This window comes from Erythrolamprus reginae, chromosome 1, assembly GCF_031021105.1.
Source record: "Erythrolamprus reginae isolate rEryReg1 chromosome 1, rEryReg1.hap1, whole genome shotgun sequence".
Taxonomy (NCBI): domain Eukaryota; kingdom Metazoa; phylum Chordata; class Lepidosauria; order Squamata; family Dipsadidae; genus Erythrolamprus; species Erythrolamprus reginae.
In genome coordinates, this window is record NC_091950.1 from 86,250,843 (window position 1) to 86,265,210 (window position 14,368).

The following is a 14,368-nucleotide window of genomic DNA, read 5'->3' on the forward strand; positions in this document are numbered from 1 at the left end:
TTTTAAGTTGTATAGGGTTTTTTATTTTTGGCAATAAATAAAATTATATATTCTGTCTATTTGTGATTTACAGATAGAAATTTATCTCTTGATTTCTTTTTTTCAGTGTCACAAGAATTTCAGTTTCCCTTTAAGGATTTCCCCCCTTGAAATAAACTATCTGCTAAGGCTCAATAATACAAGAGTAAAAAATGATAAATTCCTTCCAGGCACCAGGCTCTTTAGTCCAATATGGTCCTCCTGGCCATTTGTCTCTTATTACCCTTCCTCAATAAATCAGCTCCTTCAAAAACCTGGAAATCCCCACCATTGTAAAACCAGCACCCACCAATAATATCCTTCTTGACCAATTGGTTTGCATGTCAATATGCAGAACTGCAGCTAATTTGATAGTTTGGTGGTTTTCATTACGCTATCTACTTAAAAAAAAGAGAGAGAGAGATGATTACAGCACCTTAATGACATTGCCCACAGCGGTTATAATGAAGATCCAAAAGTGATACCCTGTTCTAATCATACTTAGCCATAAAGTTAGCCCAGAAAAAAAGGATGTTCCTCAGTAAGCCATGGTCAAGCATACCATGGCTTAATGTAATGCTTAAATATAACATGGTTTCCTGACAAAGTATATGTTTTACAAACAGGTCTCATGTTAGCACCTCTACTTCAAGGGATCTGAGGCAACAAATTTGGGAAGACCACTCATTTGGGCAGAAGAGACTGAGATGGCTGGACCAATCTGACTTCATATTTACCATATCTTGCCTTTCATTCAGCAGCTCAATGCAGAAACTAAACTGAACTTGATCATTGTGTAGAACAAGTTCATACCTAACAATACAAAGGAAAAAGCAAGAGAATAGCAAGCAAGGTCCCTAGGATCATTACCCATGAAAAATTGGGGATACCAAAGAATGATCAATTTTGCCTTTCACATTAACAATGAATAATATCACTGAGAAGCATATCAAACCAGTTTACCTTCCCAGTATGAAATTCACTTTCAGTAAGCATACCTCTTAATTTATGAATGGTAGCATTGCAAAGAATATTGTTAGGTAATCAGCAAGTTTTATTTTTATGGAATTGAATTCTCAGAATTCAAAGTATCCTACAGATTTATAGTTAATTAAAAGGAATCAATTACCTCGAACATATCAGGATCTGATCACAATATTTGGTGATAGGCTCTTCAATGACTTTATAAAGTAAAAAAATAAAATACAGACACTAATTTTATCATAACTTTTCAGCTATGGTATTAAATGGAAACTTCATGGACTGAGATACCATATCTCTTATCATCAAATGCTGAGAACAGCAGGGAAAAGTATTGTAATGTATTCATATCCTGTTTATAGAATTTCTGGAGAATCTGGCTTTGAATCTAATTCAGCAAAAACTGATATATCTTATTTACAAAAGGCTATATGGATAATTTCAACAATTACTCTGATCACAATTAAAACATCAACCGAAATAATTATTTCTTAATTATATTTCCCCAATTTTCTCAAATGGTTAATATTTATTAAAACAATTTTTGGAACTATTTTTTTTTTGCTTTTTCCTATTGCTCATAAATTTCAAACTAAAGCATGCTTTTAAAGATTTGATTAAAACGAAGCTTCACTGAAATGCATTTTTTAAGGCTAAAATGTAATCTAATCTAAGAAACAAAGTTTGGAATATCATAAAAAATTATTTCAAACATATTTCAAGTAGGAAAAAATAATTGCTCTTTGGAGAGAACCGTTTTGTAAAGGCCTTAGGTTTTGTATTTTATTATTTAATATTTGAATTTATTTTACGCCTATTTAATCCTATTTCATCAATGTGACTGTAAATTTAGTGGAAATATTTCTTCTTACCCATTTAATATTTGCAAAGAGAGATTTAAAAGGCACTTTTGACAAAATATTTTGTGCAAGTGGTTTCTATATCTACTCATAAACGTAACTGGTGCTCTACATTGCTGGTTCCTGTAGCTTACAAAGTATACTACTGTACATCTAATTCATGTATCTTTTAAAAATCAGAAATAGTTTATGTAAGGACACAAATGTGCATACATGGATACCCTGATTAATGATAGTTTCTCATTGCCAATTATGCTCTGTGTGTTCTTTTAAAAAAAAGCAAAAGTGATTTTGTTACAGGACAAATTTAACATTTGATATTATTCTGAAAATATTGGCAGATTAATATACTTTCAATTGTATTAAAAGGATTCTTGCAACCTTTTCTATGTAACAATTTCCAACATTTTATGTGACTAAATTTTGCACAATTCATTTACCGCTCTATTCCACACACATTTTTTCTATGGGATGGGGGTACCAAATGGATGGGTAAGTTATTAGGCAGTTCATGTCCCTCCAATTTTATCTTGATGAGATGTTTCGCTAATGCAAATTCCTCTTCGTCCAACATGCCATCATTATCACAGTCAGCAAGTTTCCAGATTTTCCCCAAGACACTGTTTGGCAGTTTGGAAGTCAGCATATCTTTCTTTGCATTGGCCCCAGAGATTCTACCATTGACTGGCGAGAGAGTGTAAAATATTTCATCATATATGGGTTTATCTTTGGCAACAATCCATTCTTCCTCATCAGCTCCTTCCTTGGCACCTTCCCCATAGCCACGGTCAAATGGTCCTGCTAAGGTGCCATCAAATGCGCCACCGTGAACCTTTTCTGTTGGCATGCTACGTTCTTCCTGTGTAACCAGAGTCATTAATTTAGCCACTTTATTGGCCAGCATGTTATCGACGGCTTCTATCAGTTTTGGTTTCAGTGAATGGAATTTAGTGAAGTCATAATTCTCCAACTGTTCCTATGAAATGACAAGAACACATAAAATGACAAGTCAGAATTTTTTCAATAACTCCTTGAAGAAATTATTGATGCTTACCAAGATTGAATAGAATAGAATAGAATTTTATTGGCCAAGTGGGATTTGACACACAAGGAATTTGTCTTGGTGCACATGCTCTCAGTGTACATAAAAGAAAAGATACATTTGTCAAGAATCATGAGGTACAACACTTAGTGATAGTGATAGGGTACAAATAAGCAACAATATAAACAGTAAGGATACAAGCAACGAGTTACAATCATACAGTCATTTGTGGGAGGAGTTGGGTGATGGGAACGATGAGAAGATTAATAGGAGTGCAGACTTAGTAAATAATTTGACAGTGTTGATGAAATTATTTGTTTATCAAAATGATGACATTCGGGAAAAAACTGTTCTCGTGTCTAGTTGTTCTGGTGTGAAGTGCTCTATAGTGTTGTTTTGAGGGTAGGAGTTGAAGCAATTTGTGAGGCGTCTGTAAATATTGAAACGGGGGAATACAGAATGTTGCGAACAACTTTAAACAGTAAACAATATGTTTTTGGGGAAAATATTTATCCAGTCTGGACAAACAGGATACAGGATGAAAATTTCAGGAGTAGAAAAGCAAAATATCTCTAGGTACAGCAGCAGTCAACATAATCAATCGAGCTTCAACTCAACAATTCCTATAGAATTATTAGGGAACCAATTATACTATCAACATTAGTAACTTCTCAACCCACTAATGCGATTCACAAATAAGAATCTGCACATAAAAGTATTAAATGCATGTGATGTATGCCTTCTGGAATTTCCGCCCCCCAACCCTTTAACAGCAATGGCAATAAGCAGCAGCTTCTTTTCGGTAAAGAAGCAATTTAGTGCATCCAATCTGTATGTCAACAGGAGAGGTAATGAAAGGGGCTTACAGTGAAAAAGCAGCAACATTCCAAGCCACTACCCCACTACCTCTTCTGCAGGAATGCATTGTCATCGTTTCCCCCCCCCCCCTGAAAGTCTTTCTTTGCAGCCCTCAGCCAGATTTTTAAGAAGATGTTGGATAACCATCTGTCTGAAGTAGCGTAGGAGGTTGGACTAGAAGCCCTCCAAGGTCCCTTCCAATTCTGTTGTAGTTGTTGTTGTAGTAGTTGTTGTTATTATTATTATTGTCAATACAACACAGCAAACGAGATCACTATGCTCGATTTCGTATTTTATCATCAGTCGGGCGCTTCCCAAGCACCTAGGACTACTGCTACTACTACTGCTACTACTACTACTACTACTACTACTACTACTACTACTATCATCATTACAACAACAACAACAAACAATAAACAACAACAACAACAACAACAACAATAATAATAATAATATCCGGGCCCTTTTGAACTCAATTTTACTTATTGTCTTTTCCATCCTGATATAAATTTCCTCAATAGTCCACCAGACCAGCGTTATTCAAGCTTAGTAACTTTAAGAAATAAGGACTGTAGCTGCCAGAATTTCCCAGCTGGCATACATCTGTACTAAAATGAAAAGATTAAAAAAGTTTTCAGGGCATGGGCATGTAAAATTCCCTTTTACTAAGAAACCTCTGCTCTTTTCTTCTGGGAAAAAAGTAATGTGTTGCATTTCAGCCTGTGTTTCTGCTTTCTCTGTGTAGGAGTGCACCAGCTGCGTACATTTCACTCAGGGACCCAAGACCAGGAATTTTCCAGACAACTATCTAACTGCTATTCCCAAGGGGATGCAATGGGGGGAAAAAAACTTGCATCTTTTTCTCTTGCTGTTCAAACCTCTTAGTGAGATTTTCTCCTTCCCCAGTGAAATAAAAATAATTCAAATGTCCTTCCCCTAAAGTGAATGCAGGAAACTGATATTTACAGTTGCTACTTTATTTAGCTTATTGTTGCTGGATGAGCTGTAAGACTTTCCCAAAGTTTCAGACTTCTGAGTTTTTTCTGGAAATGTCAGGACAGAATTTAAAAAGCCCCTCTGTTTTACAGTCCATCTCTTCCTCCTTCCCAAATGAACTTTCACTTCCAACTAAACTTTCCAAACCTGGTTTTTATGACTGACTAAAAAGATATTATCACTTATTTCTCAAAACTCTCAGCAAGGCCTATGAAATTGAAGCTATTTGTAAGTGAAACCAAAAAATATAAGACTTTCTTTATATAATTAATATAATCCTCTCTAAAATTAGAACCAAACATTTTAAACAGGCAGTCAGATATATAAAAAATAATATTAATATTAAATGAGATATGTTTATTTATTTTATTTATTTATTGGATTTGTATGCCGCCCCTCTCCATCTTGAGTTAAAAGACAGATTATAAACACCACTACCTCCATCACCATCTTCCTATGTTTGCTTAAGAATCATAATAGGTATGTATTATTACACTTTTAATAAGTGGCTTACGTTTCTCTCTCTCATAAGAGCTCATATGCTTTAGCGCTTCTATCTCCACTAGTTTGCAAAACAATATAATAATCAATTCCCCCCATCTCGAAAGGAGTATAGGTAGTTGGGCAGTAAGGGCAGCAATGAATGCTGACAAGACCAGGAAGGTTTTTCAGTATAAATATCCCGACCAGAATCACAATCTAACCAGATAAGATTGTTGAAAACAAATTGCAAAACTAGGTGGAAATAGTTTTATGAGAGGACAGATTTTTTTTTTAATAAAATGCATCATTATCATCACCATCACTAATATCTTCCCAAGGCTATAGGACACTTTGGTAAGTGGACAAAACTGATAAATAGCAATAGCACTTAGACTTACAGTATATACTGCTTCACAGTGCTTTACAGCACCCTCTAAGCACTTTACAAAGTCAGAATATTGCCCCCAACAATCTGAGTCATCATTTTACTGACCTCAATGGGAGGGAAGGCAGAGTCAACCTTGAGCATGATGAGATTCAAACTGCTAAACTGCTGATAGCCAGTGATCAGCAGAAGTAGCCTGCAGTACTGCACTCTAACTACGGCACCACCGCGGCTCTTATTTGGTCTAACCATCTGGCTGTGTGACTAAACGTACTTATTTATGGCCTTGCATAGGGAGTTCAAAGGATCACACAGCTGTGGAGCAGGGTTGGTACTCCAAGAGCCCTCCTTTTGCCTTTTCAATTTATTTTTGCAAACCTCTAAAACCATTTGAGTTTTGAATTTTTAATTCTAATGTTTTAATTTTTAAATACTGTTATACACTTCCCCCCAAAATAAAGGGAACACTTAAACAACACAATATAACTGCAATTAAATCAAACTTCTGTGAAATCAAACTGTCCACTTAGGAAGCAACACACATTCAACTTTGTTCAGAACAAAGTATTCAATGAGAATATTTCATTCATTCAGCTATAGGACGTGTTCTTTGAGTGTCCCCTTTATTTTTTTTAAGCAGTATATATTATGGCATTTTATTGTATACCACCCAGGGTCCCTCTTTGAGGGGGATGGGCAGCTCACAAATGTGAAAAATAAATATTCTTTTTAATCATAATATATATCCCAAAACAATTGTGGGAATAAAAACTGAGGCTAGATGGAGAGATGAAATTATGATTTGAACAGATAAATTGTTGTTTGGTAGCTATAATATGAGATACAATACCTGCATTTTCTTGATTTCAGGAAAATCTCCTGGTGAAATCTGATACTCCTGCTGCAGCTGACGATAAATTTCAGGTAATTTATTGATCAATTCTCTCTTTTTAGCTTCTTTTCCAAATACTGAAGGCATTTCCTTTTTCAAATAGCTGATTATGTAAGCATGCACCTAAAAAGAGTAATTAGTTTTTAAAAAGATGTATTATTATATTGATGTATTCATTTATTTACATTAATCAATCAATCAGTAAATGAAAATACATTTATTTACATATATTTGTGTATATTTCATCTAAATAAATTAAGCATACACAAATCCACAAAGGAACTTGTAAAGCTGAATGGGTGTTTAATGAAAATCTGATATCACAAAATAGCACCAACGTAGTTCTAAAAAGACTTAGCAACTTCAAAATATACAACGCTAGAACCAGAATCTTATATCAAACTGAGGAATTTACTAAGTCAGGAAATTAGAATTATGCATAAAATACAATGGATATGGAACTGCAGCAAAATCCAGTAAAATAATATATATATTTCTGGAAGACTTTCACAGAGAATGAGATCTTAAGTATGTCTAGCAAACATTGATGTCTGACGATATATTACAAAAAAACTAGTAAATTTAAGGACTGCCCAACTTTTGAAAAGAAATGGGGGAAGGGAGGGAAGGCTTCATAATCTTTTCCGATAGATAGGACCTCTATCATTATCCTAAACACTGTTTACTGAGATAACCACATTTGGAAACCTCAGCAGGATGTTGAGAATTATAGATTAATTAATGATGTTTGGAATTATTAATTAGAAATATATGTGCTTGTATATGCATATAACCAATTCTCTTTTTTAGCTAATACTTTATATATTACTTGACAACTACTTGGATGATTCCATGTTTAGACAATGTTTGCAATTTTACAAACGTTACCAGGCAAGGGTAGAATTATAAGAACTATTAAAAGAAAGCAATAAAGCTGAGGAACATCAATCTGAAAAGAATACTGCCAAGTTTCAGTAAAGTTTATCTTGTGCCTTTGCCAAATTGGAATGGACTTTTCACTACATGTTATTTGAAAAGCTTCTTACCCCATTGTTGATGCCCAAGGATTGATACCTGCTGTACTTGGATGTAAATAATCTTGCATATTGACAGCAATTGCTATCTATAGATGCAACATGTATGAATGTATACATACAACAATGCTTTCAAAGAAAACAAATGAAATCATGTTCTAATTTTGAAACAAACAAGATGAAAGAGCTTCCACCTATTCTTAACAACCAGGAAAATGACAGGAAAATGCACACAGCAGTCAGTACAAGTTTAAAGGGTCTTAATAATTATGTAAATAGAAGTTATGCAAGCACAGTGTCTGTTCAAAAAACCTTTACAAAAGTTTGTTTATTTAAAACATTTATGTAGCCGCCCATCTTCTAACCAACTCTGGGCAGCTCCAGATCAAATATATAATTATATATAATCTACATGGTTCCCCCTTGTGAATCTAGAATATTTCAGTTACCAGAAAGGGTGACTGGAATAAAAACTGAAAAGTGTATCACAATTCGCAAGAGTCACAGTTTCTGTATTCAGAATTACAGTGGGGAAAAAGTCAAGACCACTGGACTGAAACTATAGCCTTCTTTGAATATCATTATGAAGCATAAATACAATTATTCTCTATGAAAGGTAAATCTTATTTTATATACACTATGGTTTGTAAAGCCATTGGAAGTTTACTGCATTTCAATACTTTTTGAAATTTCAGTTCAATGGCTGCAAATTCCACTTCTACCAATCTCCTGCTTGTACCATGGCATCCAATATCATCAAGCAGTTTATACCTGATAGACAAAAAAAGTAAGAAAAGAAAAAGGACCAAGACAAAGAAAGAAATATCTCCAGGACCGCCTTCTGTCGCACGAATCCCAGCGACCGGTTAGGTCCCACAGAGTTGGTCTTCTCCGGGTCCCGTCGACGAAACAATGTCGTCTGGCGGGACCCAGGGGAAGAGCCTTCTCTGTGGCGGCCCTGGTCCTCTGGAATCAACTCCCCCTGGAGATTAGGATTTCCCCCACCCACCTTGCCTTACGTACACTCCTCAAAATCCACCTCTGTCGTCAGGCATGGGGAAATTGATCCCCCTGGGCCGTTCCTGCTTTGTGTATGGTATGTATGAGATGCATGATTGTCTTTTATATTAAGGGTTTTAAAGTGTTTTTAACTGTTGGATTTGTATGCTGCTCTGAGTCTACGGAGAGTGGCGGCATACAAATCTAATAAATAAAAGAAAGAAAGAAAGAAAGAAAGAAAGAAAATTAAAACTGAATTAGGATAGCTATATTTGTATATACAAGTTTCTATATGCAAGTTTGCAATAATTTATATTATTTTAACTTAAATTAAATTAACAAATTTAAAATGAATAGTAAAATAATTTATATTTTATGTATATCAAATTTATCCAGCAGATTCACACAAGTCAATTTATTACTGCTTCAGATCCTGCAGTATTAAATTCTCCTAAAGAAATCAAAGAAAATGAAAATAAATAAATTGTTTGTATCCTACTCCTTATTCATGACGTTAGCTTTTCCTTGGCTCCGTGCAAAAAACTTTCAACATTTTTTTATATGTGGGAGCTCTACGATTATTGAGCCATCTTTCTCTACAAAAGACCTAAAGCCTAGAAGCCAAGATGCAGCACCAGACAGAAGATCCTGCAATCAGGGGGGAAAAAATTGCCACAAATTTCATAAAATTAGATTAGAAGCCAAGATGACACATTTTTAGGCCTTCTTGCCCAACTTTACAGGATGGTTCAGAGAAATCCTGCAGAACTTTTGAAACTTAAGAGAGAGGGGAGAAGAAGAAAAAATTAACATGGTTTAAATACTGGCTCTTTGGTTATACTGAAATGGGAAGCTTCCATATCAGCCTAAGCAATTTGATTTCTTTCCTTAATGAAACAAATAAAAGCCCTTTCAGGTAAGGATCTATGGTGTCCTTGAAATAATGGGGAATGGCAAGATGGTAGATGCTAGTTACTAGATAGGGTTTTCTGTCTGGTGCAGTCTTTCTGGACAAAAAGAAATCATGAGATTGTCCACTTGCAGAAAGGAGGAAAATTATTTTTTATTCTTTCTCTTGCAGTTAAGACACATTTCACTTTTTGGTTACAATATTACAACAACAACCACCAGAATGGTGGCAGAAACAGCAGAAGAATGGACCGCTAGATAATTGAGAGTAAATATATTCTTAACTTGCAGAGAGTATATTTTTTGTGTGACATTTTTGGGCCACAGAAAAATAATCCTTAATTAACCTATAAAGCCCTTCATGGCATCGGACCAGAATACCTCCGGGACCGCCTTCTGCCGCACGAATCCCAGCGACCGGTTAGGTCCCACAGAGTTGGCCTTCTCCGGGTCCCGTCGACTAAACAATGTCGTTTGGCGGGACCCAGGAGAAGAGCCTTCTCTGTGGCGGCCCCGGCCCTCTGGAACCAGCTCCCCTCGGAGATTAGAACTACCCCCGCCCTCCTTGCCTTTCGTAAAGTTCTTAAGACCCATCTCTGCCGTCAGGCATGGGGATACTGACACATCTCTCCCGGGCCTATACAGTTTATACATGGAATGTTTGTGTGTGTGTTCGCTTTTAATAATGGGGTTTTTAGTGCTTTTTAAATTATTAGATTTGTTCTTACATTGTTATTGTTATTGTTGTGAGCCGCCCCGAGTCTACGGAGAGGGGTGGCATACAAATCTAATAAATAAATAAATAAATAAATAAATAAATAAATAAATAATTATTATTATTGTAATAAGAAATTCCTTTAAACATTTTCATTTTTTTAAATATCCAGAGACTTTTGGGTGCTATTAAAGCAATAATTTTCCAATAGTAAAACAAAAAGGGAAAACAGGAAAGGAAATGTAAATAAAGGTTTGATACATCAGGAGAAAAATATTTTTTTAAAATAAATTAGTAGCACCTCCCAAAATTTCTACCATGGAAGACAATGGATTCCCTTTCCACTGACAATCAACACTCTAATCTACTAGGTGTCTATCTCTAATAATAATAACAGGGTTGGAAGGCCCCTAAGAGGTCTTCTAGTCCAGCCCCCTGCTCAGGCAAGAAACCCTACACTACTCTCTTATCATGACATTTCTGTGACTTTATATAGATGGATTGCGCTGCAGATGAAAATGGCAAGAGAGCAATTCAGTCACATCAGTCAGTAGCTATATATTACACCCCATCTTACCTTTGCAAGCCGTGACCTCTTGATCAGGTCATTCAGTTTTCTCACTGTTGCTCTTTGTGGAAGGTTCTGAATGTCCTGGAACAGATCTTGTGCCTCTACCTCAAATAATTTTCGGTTCTCTGTGTTTTGCAGGGGCTGGGCCCAAAAAGAACCAATATAAACTCGCAGAACCTCCGGAGTATTAATGACTTTGCCCAAGGACCACATGAGTGCACCATATACTCTCATTAACTGCTGGGTGTCCACTTGGTCAGCCTTATTCAACACCACCCGTATCTTGTCATCTTGACCCCGGAATGCCTTGATTGCTTCTGAGAATTCATCAGAAATATCAAGTTTGTGAGCATCAAATAAAAGGATGATACGGTCCACCCGCTCAGCAAACCATTGCAGGACCTGACAGAAGTCGTAACCTGATCAAAAAAAAGACAATGAAGAGGAAAAGGTGATAAAATGTGATTTTGCTCACAGTTTTTCAAGGTAAATCTTGTGGGATGAAGACATAATTTTGTAATGCTTGAATGAGATGATTTCAGACGCTATATTGGTGGCCTAGTTCCGTTTCACACTGCACTGCAATTAATTTTCATAAAGCTATTCATAGCTGAACATGAAACTAAAGCAAATGTTAGTCATAATAAAAATGTAGGATTACACAGGTTGTCAAAAATACAGAGAATGTCTACATATACAGTAGATCCCACAACCATGTATCTTACTCCAAAGAATTAACTCCATAGTTATACACTAGCTAAGTTAGAAGACTTTCCTCTACAAGTGACAGAAATCAGAGACCTTATTAAACTTAAGTTTAGAAATTATTATTATTAAATTCAATTTCTAAACTTATTAAGTTTAGAAACTTATGTAAGTTCAGAAATCTAAACCTGATTAAACTTGGCAACACATCACAGCCCAGCATAGCAAAAATCTATTTCAATGGAGATTGTTATTCCATGCCAGTATTTTTGTGGGTTAAACCTACCTAAATTTGCTAAGGTTGGTGCTATCCTTGAAAGGGGAAAAAGAAAACAAAAAAGCAAAAGATTGTGAAATTGAGAAAGGGAAGAGAAAGAAAGGTGAAGAGAGAGATTGAGGGAGATAACCAACTAAAATGCCTCAGATACGCAGGAAAAGATTGATCCTTTTGGAGGCATGGTATTTTTAGCAGATACCTTACAAACAGTGAAGAACATCCGACTCACAAACAACATACATTTATGAATGGACTGCTATAAAGCCTACAATATTAAGAATCTGAGTTAAATACAATGGCCGCTAATAATAAATACATGCACTATTTTGGGACACCCGTGAGAACGTTGTACAGCTTCAGCAATTCATCAGTCTGAAGTAAAGCTCTGTAAAAATGTCTCTTGGTGTCTGGTATATACTAAGATTTGACTAATGAAGTTAGAATCATATGTACCTGTTCTGATATGTACCTACAAATTCTATTTAAAGAAAGACTTAGGAACTGATCCCCTTCAGGGGCGAGTACAAGTGCACTAGAGTGCCTTCAGTCCCCTGTCCTATTGCTCTCCTATATCTCCTATACCTTTCTTCTATTCCTATATCTCTTCTTCTATTCTTTCATTGATATGTTCTATTACTATATCTTTTTTATTCTTTCTTAGATATATTTTACTATGAGTATCTCCTCTATAACCTTCATCATGTATTTTACTATGTGTATATATACCCACTAAAACCCTCATTGTATTGGACAAAATAAATAAATAAATGAATGAATGAATGAATAATTAATCTGGGGGAATTTATGTCTGCTAATTTCTGAAATTCTTAAGTACTGAACCTAAATCTTCACCACAAAACACATATGATTCATTGTTCTGTCAGCAGAACATAATTTTCTGTTTTGTTTCAATTGGCAGCATTACGGAAAAGAAAACACCAAAAATAGCATATGCTAGAAGCATGTGCTCAGGGAAATATCAGTTAAATATTAATTATTTGTTTTGCATTAGGGTACCAATCATACAAAAGCCCTTCAAAAATCTGAAATTGCTGTAGAGTAGTAGAAAAAACAGATATGGTTTCATGGATGCTCACAATGTACTTTATGATTAGACACCTTAAACACCATTTTACTAAAAGTGTAGAGGATATTACAGTAATGTCATAAAGCAGTCAACCTTACTTGTTGTTGTGAGCTGCCCCAAGTCTTCGGAGAGGGGCGGCATACAAATCTAATAAATTATTATTATTATTATTATTATTATTATTATTATTATAGTGTCACTTCAGAATCAGTGCAATGTGTCCTAAGTAGGTGAGTATTATGTAGTCATATCAAAACTAAATTACAAAACTTAAAAATTGTTACTGGTTTGAAGTTCTCAAAATTATATACAAGAATTACCAGTTCTGGTAATTCTGTACTATTTATAGTCTTATTAATGTCAATGTCATAAATAATCAGTTTTATCTAATTTGTGCTTTCCAAGTGTTGGAATTATAACTTCCTCACTTTTTGCTCAGTGTACTGAGAACTGAGAACATCTGACATATGTGGAACACTTCAGTTTTGAGTAAGATGATGATGATGATGATGATTATTATTATTTATTAGATTTGTATGCCACCCTTCTCCGTAGACTCGGGGCGGCTCACAACAGATATGATAACAGCTTAATATATTAATAAAACAATTCTGACAAAATATTTTAATGACTTGGATTAACAAATGTAATAATAATAGAGACTTAATATGAAAAAATTATGCATATTGCATTTTACATTAAGCATTATAAATGCTTCACATACAGTATATTATTTGGTTCTATCTTTTATAGTAACTCTTGTGCAGTCAGTTGAAGTCTTCCCCTTATATATTTCAAAGTCAATTACTTTTTAATATAATGAACATTATAATCAAAGGAAAATGTTACAATCCTTCAATTCAGAGATAGTAATGCAAGAGAGCACAAAACATGGATTTAATAATATGTTTAGCAGATTGTGACTTAGAACGCTGAAGTAGCATCTAGGAACATGACTGGATAAACTGGACTCGGTATGTTCAATGTCTCTTCTATCATTTAAATTATTTCATTTTTTTAAAAATAACCCTAAATCTATTTTTGAAAAATTCTGTCTGTGGTTAAGTGCCTGCTGCCAAAGAAAGAGGGCATATATTATCCTATAAAAAAAGAGGAAACTCACCTCTACTGATGCGTTGTTTCTCTCCTGAGAGAATGCCAGGGCTATCTACGATGCTGATGCTCTTCAGAACTTGATTGGGTAATTGAGCACACATGAACCTACGTGGAAAAGGGAAAACTTTGGTTATAGAAGACTTGGGAAAAGACTTTCCTTATATTTAAACTACCAGTGATAGACGCCCTCAACCAAAGCATCAAAGGTGATGATTGGTTCATTTAATAGGAAAGTGAACACAAGAACAAGGGGACACAATCTGAAGTTAGTTGGGGGAAAGATCAAAAGCAACGTGAGAAAATATTATTTTACTGAAAGAGTAGTAGATCCTTGGAACAAACTTCCAGCAGACGTGGTTGGTAAATCCACAGTAACTGAATTTAAACATGCCTGGGATAAACATATATCCACCCTAAGATAAAATACAGAAAATAGTATA

The 14,368-nt window shown here is 35.0% G+C and overlaps 1 protein-coding gene across 1 annotated transcript in view; it reads right to left on the bottom strand.

Moving 5' to 3' along the window:
- Nucleotides 1-14,368, bottom strand: part of EHD4 (EH domain containing 4) — a 27,454-nt gene continuing 13,086 nt past the window's right edge. The window contains exons 3-6 of the mRNA XM_070757624.1: nucleotides 13,936-14,033; nucleotides 10,750-11,162; nucleotides 6,474-6,638; nucleotides 1-2,835 (exon numbers count right to left, since the gene is read on the bottom strand). Coding sequence (XP_070613725.1) covers nucleotides 2,296-2,835; nucleotides 6,474-6,638; nucleotides 10,750-11,162; nucleotides 13,936-14,033 — 1,216 coding nt within the window. The 3' untranslated portion in view covers nucleotides 1-2,295. The remainder of the gene's footprint in view (nucleotides 2,836-6,473; nucleotides 6,639-10,749; nucleotides 11,163-13,935; nucleotides 14,034-14,368) is intronic.